General features: G+C 40.4%; 1 protein-coding gene across 2 annotated transcripts in view; it reads right to left on the bottom strand.

Annotated features, from left to right (window-relative positions):
• Positions 1-236: 236 nt before the first annotated feature.
• Positions 237-14,454, bottom strand: part of OVCH2 (ovochymase 2) — an 18,310-nt gene continuing 4,092 nt past the window's right edge. For both annotated transcript variants that reach the window (XM_008644067.2, XM_017726340.1), the window contains 19 exons: positions 13,597-13,688; positions 12,709-12,881; positions 12,396-12,491; positions 11,871-12,022; positions 11,079-11,274; positions 9,916-9,939; positions 8,185-8,275; positions 7,941-8,074; positions 7,362-7,502; positions 6,908-7,038; positions 6,419-6,512; positions 5,549-5,680; positions 5,101-5,178; positions 4,291-4,477; positions 3,987-4,056; positions 3,253-3,448; positions 2,829-2,980; positions 2,354-2,522; positions 237-1,934 (listed from right to left, as the gene is read on the bottom strand). In XM_008644067.2, the coding sequence (XP_008642289.2) occupies positions 1,912-1,934; positions 2,354-2,522; positions 2,829-2,980; positions 3,253-3,448; positions 3,987-4,056; positions 4,291-4,477; positions 5,101-5,178; positions 5,549-5,680; positions 6,419-6,512; positions 6,908-7,038; positions 7,362-7,502; positions 7,941-8,074; positions 8,185-8,275; positions 9,916-9,939; positions 11,079-11,274; positions 11,871-12,022; positions 12,396-12,491; positions 12,709-12,757 (2,115 nt within the window). In that variant the 5' untranslated portion in view covers positions 12,758-12,881; positions 13,597-13,688 and the 3' untranslated portion in view covers positions 237-1,911. The remainder of the gene's footprint in view (positions 1,935-2,353; positions 2,523-2,828; positions 2,981-3,252; positions 3,449-3,986; positions 4,057-4,290; positions 4,478-5,100; positions 5,179-5,548; positions 5,681-6,418; positions 6,513-6,907; positions 7,039-7,361; positions 7,503-7,940; positions 8,075-8,184; positions 8,276-9,915; positions 9,940-11,078; positions 11,275-11,870; positions 12,023-12,395; positions 12,492-12,708; positions 12,882-13,596; positions 13,689-14,454) is intronic.

Below are 14,454 nucleotides of genomic sequence, written 5' to 3'. Positions count from 1 at the left end.
GAAGATCCGGTGAGAATGGGGTTGTTATGTCCTTTTGAGCAGACCCACAGTGGGAGGAGAGTCAGGAAAAGCATGGCCTGTGTTATCTGCACAGGCAGAGGCGCACAGAGAGAGCAGGACACCGTCAGCACACCATTCCAGAGGCAAACAGGACAACCTACAGTCACAGTGCCTCACCTAAAAGTCTAAAATAGAGTCCCATTGCATGAGCCCCGTTGAACATAATTTTCTCACCTAAAAGTCTAAAATAGAGTCCCATTGCATATTGAACATAATTTTCTTTTTTTTTTTTACTTTTTTTTTTAATCAGATTTCATTTGCATCAGGAAACAGTTCACACTCTTGCTAAAAGGTACCGGCACCTCACAAGAGACTAAAAAGATGTAACAAACAAAAGCAAAACTCGGCTCCTTGTAAAATCATACTAGGAGAAACACAAAAGGTCAACATCAAGCAGCCAAGCAAAAAGTTAGTACCCTAACAATCAAATCAAAACCAGACATTTTAAGACAGAATTCAAGACAGGAATTTTCATAAGAAATACCAATTTATCAGCATATAACCACTGCTGATAAATATCAATATCAGCACAGCTGATGCCACTTGTACTTCTCCCCACACATTTTTTGCTTTTCTGAACACATCCACTTGAAATCCTTTTCTTAAATTAATAAACAGATAAAAGCCACCTTGTTCCTGTTAAGCAAAACAGAATAGCAGCCAAGAGATAACACACATTTGCTCCCAGCATAAACTGATAGAGACAGCTAACGGCAACTTCCACCACAACTAAACATTAACGGGCTTCTATTATAAAAATTTACAAAGGATATATTCCCACCACTGATGTCCTAAGATCTCTTCAGAGTGTTTATCAAAGCTAGAACAAGCATACTCTATCAATAATGTAACACACCTGTTAATCTGAATCACTGAATCAGAATTTTCCCATAGCCCTTCCACTATTAAGTACTTTCAAATCTTCACAAGAAACTCATGCTCAATATTTTGTGAGCTTTTGCCTCAAACTTTACAGCAAAGAGAAGAAAGTGGTGAAGAATGTTTACCTTATTCATTTGAGAATAAAGGCAGTGAAATTATTGTTTCCGTAGCTACAGAATAAAATTAAAGGTTTGAAAAAATCCAAAGAACATAAGTTCAAAACTAATACAATAAAAAAAAAAGAGGGTTAGTGGCACGAAATGCTTGCATGGGAAAAACTCTCTAAATATTTTTGCCATTAATATCATCAGAAACTAAATGACATCTTTTACCTTCTAGTTATTATCGGGACCATTGAGTCAAAGGAGGATTATTCTTGTGCTGCCTGTTGTACTATCCTACTGATCTAAACACTAAAGCTGAGAGCAGAAGGGTCTGCAAAGCTAATTGGAGCCTGTCACCACAGATTTTTGTGTAAACAGCCTTTTGGACATCAAACACACTGCTATTTACAAGTTAATGCATAGATTAATTAGGATAGCTGTCAGTTTTTGCATGGTCCCTTGGCCTGTAACACCTGTCTTTTCAAGCAGTTTTGTTTAAACAGCACACAATTTGTAAAACCAGAAATTGTATTAAAATTATCCTGCAGTATTTTATACTCTCCAGCACTACATTCAAGGACATGCTTGGCTCATGTAGGTTATTTTGCCCCTTTTTCCTTCTAAGATGAATTAACAGAGTGTCAGGAGCCTGCAGGTAACTTGTGACTGCTCCAACACACGTGTAAAGCCAAAGGCTCAGTCCAGGTAAATCAGCAGTAAATTCACCAGGAGGGTAAGTATCATCTACTCTGGAGTCTGTTCATCAATCATGAACTGAGATTCTCCCACCAAATTTTGTTCTCAATGACATTTGTGCTTCGGAAGTGTTTCACAATGGGATCCATCAGAAAGGTTCTTCTGACAGTCACACAACGGAAATGGGGAGATCTGAAAAAAAGAAGAAAAATGAGACAGGGTAAATGTTGCAAAGATCAGGAATAAAGACAGGCTGTGAACTTGCCAAAGTGGACTCGGCTGCCATCACCTGTCAGTTCATGCTTCTCTACTTCTCCCAACCCTGAGAAATGAAGCTGCAAAGCCATTGTAAGGAAAACATTCATCCACACAAGAAATGCAGTAGAGAGTGGAATAATAATACAGTGGGAAGAAATAAGATTTTCAGAAATTACTATTGATTTAAATTTGTCTGTTTCTGGACATTCAGCTAGGGATATTTTAAACAGCCAAGATCTCAGGAAGTGCTGGACATCCAAATATGAAAATGGCACCCTGGAAAAGACCTCAGGTAAAACACCCAGCAATAGCAAAAGGCTTAATTTAATTGGATTTTTTTTTTTAATACATACCACTACTATTAATATTGCTCTTGATCCAGTCAACAAAAAACTCAACATTGGTGTATATTCCTGGGTAGTTCTTCCTTCCGCATCCCAAGCCCCAGCTAGTAATTCCATGAAGGGTGTAAAATCCCGAGTTTTCTTCTGAAGGACAAACTAATGGGCCTCCAGAATCGCCCTGCACAAGGACAAAGGAACCTTGTCATGAGCCAACATCACTCCTTCTGTTTTTAAACAAGTTCAGCAAGGAGAGGGCCTGGCTGCTCACGTGCTTGGGGGTCTCCATTTTTAAAAGACATAGAAAGGCACAACCTTTGTTCAAGGGAAGTGGCTCTTTTTGCAATATGGGTAATTAAAATCCGACTGCTAAGGAGTCTCTCTCTGTAAATCACCACAGCCTGTTTGCAAGAAAAGACCTTTGGGAGGTTTTACGCTCCCCTTTCTAGAACCCATCTGGCCATATCCCAGGGGTGATGCAACTTACTGTGCATGAGTCCTTGCCTTCTTCCAGAGGGAATCCGGCACAGATCATCTTCTGGGTCACTTCATTGGGAAGGTTTATGTAATAGCTCTGACAGACGTCAAGTGCCAGGATGGGGACTTCCAGCTGCTGCAGTTTTTTCCCCTTTTCTCTGTCTTGAATTAAAACACATCATCCAATAGAGGCATGAATTAGTGGTTCCAGAAGGAAGATTTACTCCTCTCCTTTTCAAATGGTCTCAATCTAAATTATCTGTTTTCTCTCCTCCCACCCGCGTCCCTTCATGTCTAGCTGAGCTTACGCAAGTGAAAACTTTTTAACATGTCTGTTCTCCGAAAACTAATGTATTGACAGAAGGACTGTTCCAACACAGAATGTGGTATTTAAAACACAGCTACAACATGCCCAACCAGCAAAGACTGCATACCTGCTTCAGGTGCACCCCACCCTGTGACCACACACATCCTCGAGGGCTGCAGCACCTCCTCCTTGTCAGGGAGGCACACTGGGAGCACCGAGGGGTTGAATTCCAAGGGCTCAGCCAGTTGCAGTAGGGCAATGTCAGAGTCCAGAGTGGTCTCATTAAAACTTGGGTGTGTAATACACTGCTTGACTGACCTTTTCTAGGAAAGCAAAGACATCGACATTTTCTGAATGGCTTGGGAATGTGAGGCTTTAAGCATCTTCGGTTTTATTTCAATTTCCAAGATGCCTTAAGAGGAGTACACATGTAAAAGCAGCTCCAGAAACCACCAGCTTTCTGATATTAACAAGTCAAGATCATGCATCTGTGACATGGAACAGGGAACATGCAGAAAACTCCATCCAGCAAGGGTAGGAAGAGAGTCTTGGAAAAACCTTTATCCAATGTGAGCAAAGTGGCAACTTGTGCCCCAGTTATTTCTGTCTTGGTGACAGTCACCAGTGAGTACAGAGACAATACACTTCTCACTCCCACATCCTCTGGAATACTGAGCTTTAGAGCTCAGTGAAGGCACAGTGTGTTGATAGTCACACAAAAGCTGTTGTGCAAATGTAGATTAGGATCACCGTGTAGGCTGTTAGATTGCTGCATATGGACAATTTGGGAGTTGCATTTACATTAAAAAACTATTTTGCAAGATTGATTTGTATTTCATTACTAAACAGAACACATGGTACCTGTCTGTACTCTTGCTCTGTAAGATCATGAAGTCCTGTTACCACCATCCATAAGTCTCTGTATGCTTCCCTAAGGAAAAAAAATGCTCACTGTCAGGCTGATAGAACAGCAGTCTTGAAACCTGTGAATCTTAAAATGTGTTCCTAGCACATGTGTGCGGAGCAGAAGAATCCAGAGGCAGTGTAAGTTGTAAATAGGTGTAACCAAACCTGTGCCAGCCAGCCTGGATGGAACCAGCAGGCTGCAGGGACACACCATGAGTTACAGACATTCCCAGGGAAGGGCTCGTCCCAGTGCACTTACCTGGAATTAAGGCAGTGGGCAGCTGTGACAACCCATTCTTTGGTAAGAACTGCTCCTCCACAGATGTGCTCATCTGCAATTTGTACACTGGCCTGCCAAGGCCATGAGTATGGTACAGCTTCTTCACCTCCAATTATCCTACTGAAGATGAACCTGGGCTGGTTTGAAGGCATTCCACAAGCATCCTCTGAAACAGAAAGCGCTGATGTTCCAAGAAGCATTTAGAGGCTAAGATTTGGAGAAGTAAAGAACGTTCCAGTTAAGGGCTACCCCACAGTTTCTCAAGCTCCACCTCCCCCTTTTTTGCTAAATTTTCCATCTTCCCTCATTAAATAGCATCCAAATGTTCAGGCCACCTTGAGGAGATGATCTTAGCAAAAACAGACCTTCACCAAGATGAAAGCCACCACTTCCCTTCAGAAGTTTTAGCCTCAAACCTAAAATGAACAGGGACTCATCCCATTCTCCATAGAGTACTAAAGGAAAAAAGGGCAGCTCTAAAATGCTGGTTATTGTTTTCAATTACCCTGTAGTCTTTGCAATTTTTTCCCCAAAGGAAGTAGGTGTAAACTGACATACAAACTGAAATATTATTGCATTGCTGTACATGACTTGGCAAGATGAAGGAGACAAGAAAAACTAGGTTCTGCTAAAGCCAAAGCATGTAAATGTCATTGGGCATCTTTTTATTTCCTCAAAATATCTTACTAAAAAATCTGGGCCAACTGCAACCATTAAGTATTTGAAGAATTTATAGTCCAAAGGGTACTCTCTATTCCCATGAAGTAAGTATAACTCAGGTAGTCTTACCTGTTGTAACCTGTATTTCTTCTTCAGTAATATCCATATTTTCAAAATCTTCATTAGTTGAATTCAAAGTATCTAAATCTAGAAAATGAGGGTGGTGAGTGTGTTAACAGGATGTCTTGAGTAATATTTGTATTATAGAATCACTTTTAATACCTAATTTATTTTTGCAGGAGGAATTCTGTTGTAGGGATCTGGGCTGTTACAGTAGTAAAGTGCTGTTTAAAATGCACCACAAACAAAACTCTCAGGTTTTGCATAGATTCATTGTTTGTCTTCACCATTCGGTAGGCCTTTGTTTAATGCCATAAGAGGGTCACAATCCACTTTTTTCACTGAAACAATTTGTTAGATGAGACTCTCCTAGAGCAAAATATTTCTGAGCTGTCAATTCATTGAAGAGCCCTTTGTGCTCCCCCAAGGAGTCATTTTCCCAAGTTTCTTCTATTACCTGGTACATGAACAAAGGAGACTGTAGCTCTGAATCCTCCAAAGGTCTCTGTTTCATCAGAGTGGAAGACAACCAGCATCACAGCAGAGGAGCTTAGAACAGGTGCTGGTAGGGCAAATCCACAAAACTTAGCTAAAAATGAGAAAGCAAAGGCTTACTACAAATTAACAGGTACTTTTGAAGCCTTCTCCATTTCAACAGTGGGTGCACAATATTTTGTATATTCCAGCTCTCAGACAGGAAGGTAAAACATAACCACGACCAAGAGGTAAGCAGATCGAGGCTGAAGGACTGTTTTGTTATTCCTGATAGCCTGTCCTTGTTCAGCAGTTACCTCATCAGAACAAGGAGTCTCTGGCATCGTTTCACAAGTCTATTGTAGCACCCACATGTTGCCATTACACGTGAAACACCCGTGCTACCTGATTTTCCCTAATCTAAGCACCAGCTTCAAGCAAATGTTGAAAACAGGTTTTTGGGATAGGCCTTCCTCTCTTTCACTATAAACCAAGTGGCAAAAATTACATGCTCTTGAGTGAAGAACAACTGCATTCTGAAAAGGAGAGGTCTTGGTTGCTTTGTGTGTGATCATTACTGTAAACCCAAATTACTGTGCTATGTCTTTTCTTCATTTACATTAATTCAGAACTGCATTTCATACAGAATTTAAACACTCAAAACCAGTTGTCTTCAACATGGCTTTGCCTCTGTAGGTTGAGAAGAATTATCAGTACTTGCAAGCATTTTTACATTATATTTTACATTATAGTACATATAACATCACCTGATACTCTAGAAGTTGATATAGGCTGGACAACAGGGCTAGTAAAGAAATAGATCATCCTCAAAACAAAAAATCAAAAGTCAAACCGATTTCCTCCTCTTTTCCCACATCCTCATACACAGTCACAGCATCACAGGAGCAATCTTCACTTTCTTCTACTTCAAAATACTGGTATGTAAGCTTTAAATAAAAAAATGGAAGAGTGAACCTTGTTGTGAAAGTCATATGGAAAAAATTCAAAGATCTACAGAGTCTTTAGTATTCTGAGTGATTCCTGCAAGGTTTGGTTTCTGTGACATTCAGACCTCTCACAGGTGATATATAAATACTAAATTTATGAAAAAAAGAATTGCCATGATAAAATTTAACTCAGGAAATCCTTTTTTACCATAACCTAAAGGACAAATCCAAACCTATCTGTCTTTTGGGATGGAAAGTGATTCCTCTTAACTGCATCCAGCAGCATTATTCATGCTCATGTTGCTTGATCTTGTTTGTCCTTAGCTGCATAATTTCTTGTTAACTCAGTGGTGCTCACTTCCATCCTGCAGACACAAGAAGGGTTCATGTTATACCTTGACTACGTGGTCCTTTGGAGCACAGATAATCCACTGACAGTCTGCCATGTTGCTGTAGTGCTCTGGGTAGTGCATACTCTCTAACACTCCTTCTTCAAAAAGGACAGCTAGGGACTCACAGCCAGCATCTGGAAATCCAGGAAGACAAAAAGGGAAAGGAAAGAACCAGCTGGAAATGCTGCTAGAACAAGAAGAGCAGGAGTTTGTTTAAAGCTCAGCAGGTGGCCCTTGGGCCCATTCCTAGGCATGGTGAACTGCTGCACACAGCAAAACCAAAAGCAATTCTCCATGAGGTGTTACAGCCTCAGCTGCCTCCCTCAAGGCCCCCCATGAAAGCATCATCCACACAGAAATACCACAGGAGCTTCCTCTGATTGATTTTCTCCTGACATTTTTTTTTCAGGTCACCACCCAAGAGTGTAGGCAGGCACATTACTTGGCTTAGACTTACCAGGAGGAATATCTGGTGTAAGAGCTTTGTAGGTAATTGAAAAACCAGTTCCATAATCCTCATCGTCAGAAACAAATTTCAGCCTTATGCTATTGGAGCCAATCAAAATAGGTAATGGAAGATCTCTTCCACAGAATTTCCCTGAAACATAATATTAGAGAATAATCACAATTTAAGGCCTTTAGTTACTTGAGAAAACTTGCATGTACCATTTTTAATACTTAGCTCTAAAAATTTTAGGATGAAAAGGAAATTTCCTATTCATCCCTCTACTTTCCCTGTTAATCCATTAGATTATACAGATTTGCTGTATTAAAAATTGAAAATCATTGACACCAGAAATGTGATGCAGTTCCCTACCAGGCATTTTCCAGCCTCTTCTCTTCCCACACTCTTATTTCAGATCCTACGTCTCAATGTATCAATCAAGCAAATGCAAGTGAAACATAACCAACCACCACATCCTCACTGGGTGCACTTGCTGTTCGAATAAAGAGTACTCTGACAGGTTACAGATCTCAAAGGTCTTTTCCTCCAACCTGAATGATTATTTCAAAGAACAAGGGGGCAGCAACTCACCCACAAGTCTGTCATCTTTTGAATAGACTGATAAAGAATCATAGTCACAGAACGTTTCTTGCTCCACATCAAAGTGGGAGAAACGAAGCCGTATGTAATTCCCTTCTGGCACAGATAGAGTCCATATACACAATCTGGAATAAGAAATTAGTTCCCATTCACAAAAATGCAACAAAAACCACCCCAAAACCTACACTTGTATGGGGAATATTTTCTGGGGGAAGACTGTGTGTTCTCTACATACTGGTGGTTTTGATAGAACTGTTCAGGCCTTGCGGGAAAATGTAATTCCCCTTCACTGTTGCAGAGTTTGCCATCCTGAACACTACAAAACACTGTGGGTTAAAACATAATAGAAGGAATCAGGCTTGACAATGCAATCAGCTGTGCCACCAGAAAGCTCAAACATCTCAAGGATATTGTGGGACAGGATTGCTCAGCTGCACTTTGGCAAAGTGTAAACATATTAGTGATGTCAGACTGAAGGTGGGGTGGGAAGCAAAATTGTGCTGGAAATACTTTTGGTTTTCAGTCAATGCAAGTCCAGCTCTGTAAGATGCACTACTGCTGCCCTGGAACTCTCTCATGGATTAGAAAACTTGTGATACTATATATTTTAAGGAGGGATTATGGTAGGGAACAGAAGTAAAGTCTTGAAACTTGAACAAACAAAGCAGGGGAATAGGGAGTAAGTTTACATCTTGCCAAAGTACTTTGTTTCTGCTGGCAGATTGGTGCTGCGTCTTCTCTCTTCTCTCTTTTGTTTGGAATTATGGTAGAACAGGTTGAAACCCCATAATCTGGGAGCAAGAATGAAGCCCTGCCAATAGGCTCTCATTTTTTTTGTAAAAATGGCAGTGCTTGTTTTTTACCTTAAAGAAACTCTTCGCTACATGAAGATTTCAGTACAAATAATTTTCTCTGAGTAAAAACAGATACCCCAGAGCATAACAAAAGTGTTCATGGCAGCCCATTTGTAACAATGCCCTTTGTTATGTTACAGCAGGAGACTTTTGCAACTGTACACTGTGCTGTTAAAAACACTTTAATAGAAGCAGAAGATTTCCTCTCCAGCCAAGTGTCAGCAGAAACACAATAACTTACAAAAATCATCTCCCTTCCTTCTGCTTGCAAGGTAACCCAGTAAAAGCAACATTTATCAACAACTATATATATGTAAACAAATTTAAGGAATCAAGTATTTATAAGATTATTTCCCCTGCAGCATCCTGGGAAGACCAGTAAAAACTTTCAAAAAGCCACAAACAGTACTTAAATACCCAGTTCTCCCTGGCCAAAGCAAGTCTACACTAACTGACAGTGTGCCCATCATTTATCATCTGACAAATCTCACTCTAGGTTACAGAAATTAATGTTTTAAGGTCTAGTTCATAAGACTTGTTCCCATTATCCTTGCATGAACTTGATGAACAGGACAAATATTCACTTGGCTGAATCAATGAAAGATCTAAATTTAAAACATGTTACATTTAGTGTTGGGTTTCATAAGGCTTTTGGGTTTTTTTTTTTTTATTTCATTCTCAGAAATAGACAGACAAGTAAATGGAGTCACCCCAAACTGTGCAAAAGTACGACTAGTTTACCTGACACTTTCTTTTTAGAATATACATTTTTATATAGTATTAATGTCACTAGCTCTCATGCTTTACTGGAGCTTCTGTTCTGCATTTTTCCCATTAATTTTATTTGTATTTCAATAAAACTACGGCCTTATATATGTAGCTGTCTTAAGGGAAATTACTTTTAATTAAGTCACCAATACATAAATAAAACCTTACAAAAGTAATTTTTTTTTTTTTACAGAACCAGGAGGAAAAACATATCTATTTAAATTATGCATTTTCAAGTGTTTTAATGAGTCAAGCTCCTTTATAAATTATATAAATGACTATTTGGGGGGACTTTTTGTGCTCTAACACAGATAGAAGACAGTGAGGAAAAGTAGTGTACTCACCTGTGGAGCTTTTCACTTTCAGATCTGATAAAGGAGGGATAGGGAAGGGGGTAGAAAAAGAAGAATAAATTACTGTAGCTTCATATTCACAATTTACTTTTTTTTTCTACTTATTTTATTTTACTATTTTTACTTCATGTGTAATGGCAATTTTATACAGCTGGCACTAAGGTAACTCCTAATGGTTTTTGGGGACACAGTGCCAACAATAAACCAGGGCTTGGAATCAAAACAAAATTGCAAGTTTAGGCAATGCTGACGTTGGAATAAACAGTTCTGGAGCAGCCACTTCCAGAATGAACCATCCTTTGACAGGCCACTACTCAGTCTGAGCAGCACTTTTTCAGAAGATAAACCCTTTTCATTTTTCTCTGACACATTATGGGGGTTCCTTCTTTGCATCACCAGCTGAAGATGGTTTCTAACAGGAAATTTTGGTTTCCCCTCCCAATTTTTTTCTTCTCATTGACTAAACCTGTTAAATAACCCTCCCTCAGTTTTTCAGTTCTCTGTGTTTTAACACAGTCTCCAAAACCCTTTAACAAAAATAGTCCAATGTAGAAGAAAATATCAATTCAGTTTCTTATTACTCTCAGGAATTTCACCCCTGACATTTTTATCTCCAGTTCCATGGCTTTGGAAGTGGTGGCTGATGGTCACACTGTTCCCCAGCACAGAGGGAATTCATGGCCTTTTGGGAAGAGTGAACAAAAGCACTTGTGAGTGTGACTTGTCCCCATGTTGTCATATGTCTGATCCAACATGTTTTAGCCAAGGAAAATGACAAGTGACTTCAAAGAAGTGCTTAAGGAATCTCTGAATCTTTGACACTTTCAGCTGGTGAATGTCCACTAAAAAAAAATTAAAAATTTTAAAACCATGCTAACTGGCTAGCTGCATAAAAGGACCATTCTTTAAAAAAAAAGAGTCCAAGTAGGAGGCAAAGTGGAAGAGAAGCAAACATCTACAATGCTCTCAATTTGGTTTTGACAGCTGGCAGTCAGTACCATACACTTCAAGAGACTGTGAAAAGCTGCAGTGCTTTGCCAAGAAACAGGAAAACGTGTAAGTGCAGAATCCTGAAAAAAGATAAAATTAAATAAAATGTTCTGAGACGGGGGATTTGTCACGTGAGGGCCACATTGCTGTGCAGACTTAATTACCAGCATTCATGTTCTCCTGAATCCAGGAAAGCACTGTGCTGAGGTCTGTGAATATTCCTGGGGATCCTCTGTTGTAGTGTTTCTTCTTCTCATTCCTTATCCAGCCACGGGCACATCCCATCCCCCAGGAGATGACACCAGCCAGAGTCCAGGCACCATGCTTGCCTCGACACAAAAGGGGGCCTCCGGAGTCTCCCTGGAAAAAAGCCAAGCAAATCCCAGGAGCCCGAGTTTGTACAACTGAGCAAGCCTTGAAGAGTTTATTGAGGTCTCTTTTGTGCCTTACTAAAAACCTGCATCACAGGACACAGTGATTTTAAAAGAACTATGAAGACACACACGGTTTTAGGGTGTTTAGTCAGGATTGTCAGGAGGGGGAGAGACAGATTAATCCCCTCATGGGTGCATCTCTGACGTGTTTGAGCACGTAAAAAGGGAGTGAGGAACAATGACTTAACCTTTATCCCACTTCCTCTCCTTCCTGTAATCCAATTCTTCCTGCTTTCGTCCTCAGGATCTGTCCAACATTAATTAATTTATCAAGTGTTCTGAAGTTAGGAAGCCCTAAGCATTATTACACTGGGGTACATTGCAAAATTGCTCTCAGGAACCTGTCCTACAACCCATACAGTATTTAATATGGAATCATGTAATTAAGTACATTGCCCCATAGGGAACTTTTGAAAGAATTCATACATCCAAACCTCCCAGTTTACAGGGTATTTATTTACTTTGGCACACAGAGCTTCTGAGAAACACTCCTAAGCACACAGGGCCCTCAGTTCAGCTGACCTGGCAGGCATCTCTTCCTCCATCTGGAAATCCAGCACACATTATGGTGTCGCCTTGGATGGGTTTCTTTAAAGTTGATAGTGCTCTTGAACACTCCCTGCTGTTTAGGATTGGTAGATTGACTTCATACAAGACCTGAGGGAGCAGTCCATCTGAAACACAAATAAATGTTCATAAGAAAAGCTGGAAGGTAAACTTAATGCCACTCTCAATACACCACAAAAATTGGTTGGGAACTTGCTCCAAGCCATGTTATGGTTACAAGCATGTTTTGGAAAACATCCAGATCTTTGTATATAAGCAGTTTTACTTGAAAAAATTCCAAAATGTTTCAAAATTGAAATGCAGGTCTAGATTTTGTGGTGACCAGTTTTGAGGTAATTCACAGGTGGGCATAGAAGCAAAGATCCCATTTTGAGATTATTACAATTCTTAAGACCCTTCAATGGTTACTTTTGGTCTGGCTCTGGCCTGTGAAATCAAGCTCTTAGTTTCAGAAAAAAAATAATAATGTGAGTGGCTTACTTTCCTTTAAACGGCCCCAGCCACAAGCAGTGCAGATAAATCCTGCTTCAAATTTTTCACCTGGGTGAGGAAGGCATGCTGGCAAAACTGAGGAACCTGCCACACATGGACACGAATTTTACTGGTAAGTATTTGAAAGAACAATTACAAAAAGCTTCCTTTGTAAGTGTTGGGGGGGGTTTAACCAAAAAAAAGTATTGTTATTTTTGTGGAATCTATAAAATTCATCTCATATTGACAATTTATCTTCTGCATATAAAGAACAATAACTTTTCCTCTTGGAGAAGAAGATCACAGCTAACTCTGGCCTTACTGAAGTTGAAGGTGCCATCCAGCTTCAGAAGGGCAATGTCATAGTTCATTGGAGTTCTGGGGTCAAACTTCGGGTGCTGAATGACAGATTTGACAGGCAGTGTCTGCTCACTGTTCTCCTTGAGCCTCAAGTCATGCTCTCCTGCAGTGACATGCAAATATTGCAGTAGGTTCCTGTGGAATAGGAAAATTAGAGTTCAGCTGCTCATTCTTTAACGTGAAAGGGAAAAATAGAGTTGTTTTTAAACAGAGAAGTTATTACTTCTGACACCCAATACCTTTCATCTGCAGATTTTAGAGCACTTAATAAACTCAGGAGGAGCTGAGTGAGCCCTGTAGTAGGAATTGGGGGATGAAAAGGACTGAGAAGAAAAATCGTTTTGCTACAGGCCTGACCATGGTTTGGTGGTCCACTAAGGAACCAGGCCTTCTTGCTGTGTGTAAAAGTGTTTAGATGCACTGCTTTTTGAAGGAGGAGGGGAGATTTGGGAATAGGAAAGTACAGAAAAAATAAGATAATCTCTCTAGGATTCTGAGTTTATTAAAAATGCCATGAAACCACAGTGAATCCTTCTTTAGGGCTCCTGCTGCCACATCACATGTGCAGCAAGGGAACACAAAAGCAATGAGTATAAACACTTCTGCTTCAAATTAATTTTTTTACATAGACTTCCAAAATCAGTCTTTGCCAAACTCTGTAACTTTATTTATTGTTTTGTGATGTTCAAAGGGTGTTTTCTCCCTTTCAGTTAAAACATGGAAAATAATGATTAGAAATAAAAGGGTAGCACCTGTAACTAAGCACCACAAAGAGATGCTACAGCACAGGTTTCCAATCCACGTTTTCCTGCACCTGCAGCCTGCTCCTGAATTCCTACTGCATCCATACCTGCCCAGGGTGCAGTGAGCTGCTGTGACCACCCACTGAGCAGAAACAATGGTGCCTCCACAGAAATGCTTTTGCCTTCTCTTCAGGGAAACCTGCAGCATTTAAAGAAGACACACCCAATAAAGAAAACCTTTGTGTCTGCTCCAATTGCCTTTGGGGAAGAACAGAGAGAGCACACACAGGTGCTCTCTGAGGAGTCACACAGCCAAAGCACATGCTGCATTCCCAGCACACACACTTCTATGGCATTCTCAGAATCCCTGAGCCTAAGAGACCCCAAACCTTGCTGTTCTTCCCTCAGCTGTGCCTTGGGGCCTGGGGAAAAGCAACACACCTGTAATAAATGCCAAGTCACTGAGGTGCTCGTCAGGCTGCGAAGGTGAGTGGTTGGCTGAGAATTTTCCCTTTGCAGGTCACAGGGAGCACTGCAAATCAAGGATGCCTGACAGCAGCCAGGGACTTGGGTTGGTGTCCTGTGCCCTATTTTTGAGCAGTTTCACCCATTTACAACAGAATCATCTACAGATACTCTTCCAGAAAGAGTGATAAAATAAAAACCATAAACAAAACTTTATCAGGAAGCAGGACAGGTTCTGAGTTCTCTCCACCTGCTTCACTGCTTTTCATAAAATCGGGGTGGAGTTCAACAATACATTATCATACAATGGCTTGGGTTGGAGGGGACCTTAAAGATCCAATCCCCCTTACCCTTCCACCAGACCAGTTTTCTCAGATCCCCATCCAATCCGGCCTTGAACACTTCCAGGGATGGAGCAGTCACAGCTTCTCTGTGCAGCCAGTGCCTCACCACCCTCACAGTAGAGAACTTTTTCCTAATAGCCAATCTAAACCTACGCT

This window comes from Corvus brachyrhynchos, unplaced genomic scaffold (genome assembly GCF_000691975.1).
Source record: "Corvus brachyrhynchos isolate BGI_N302 unplaced genomic scaffold, ASM69197v1 scaffold281, whole genome shotgun sequence".
Taxonomy (NCBI): Eukaryota; Metazoa; Chordata; class Aves; order Passeriformes; family Corvidae; genus Corvus; species Corvus brachyrhynchos.
Note: the sequence above shows the minus strand (reverse complement) of the source record. Positions and strands in the feature narration are given on the sequence as shown.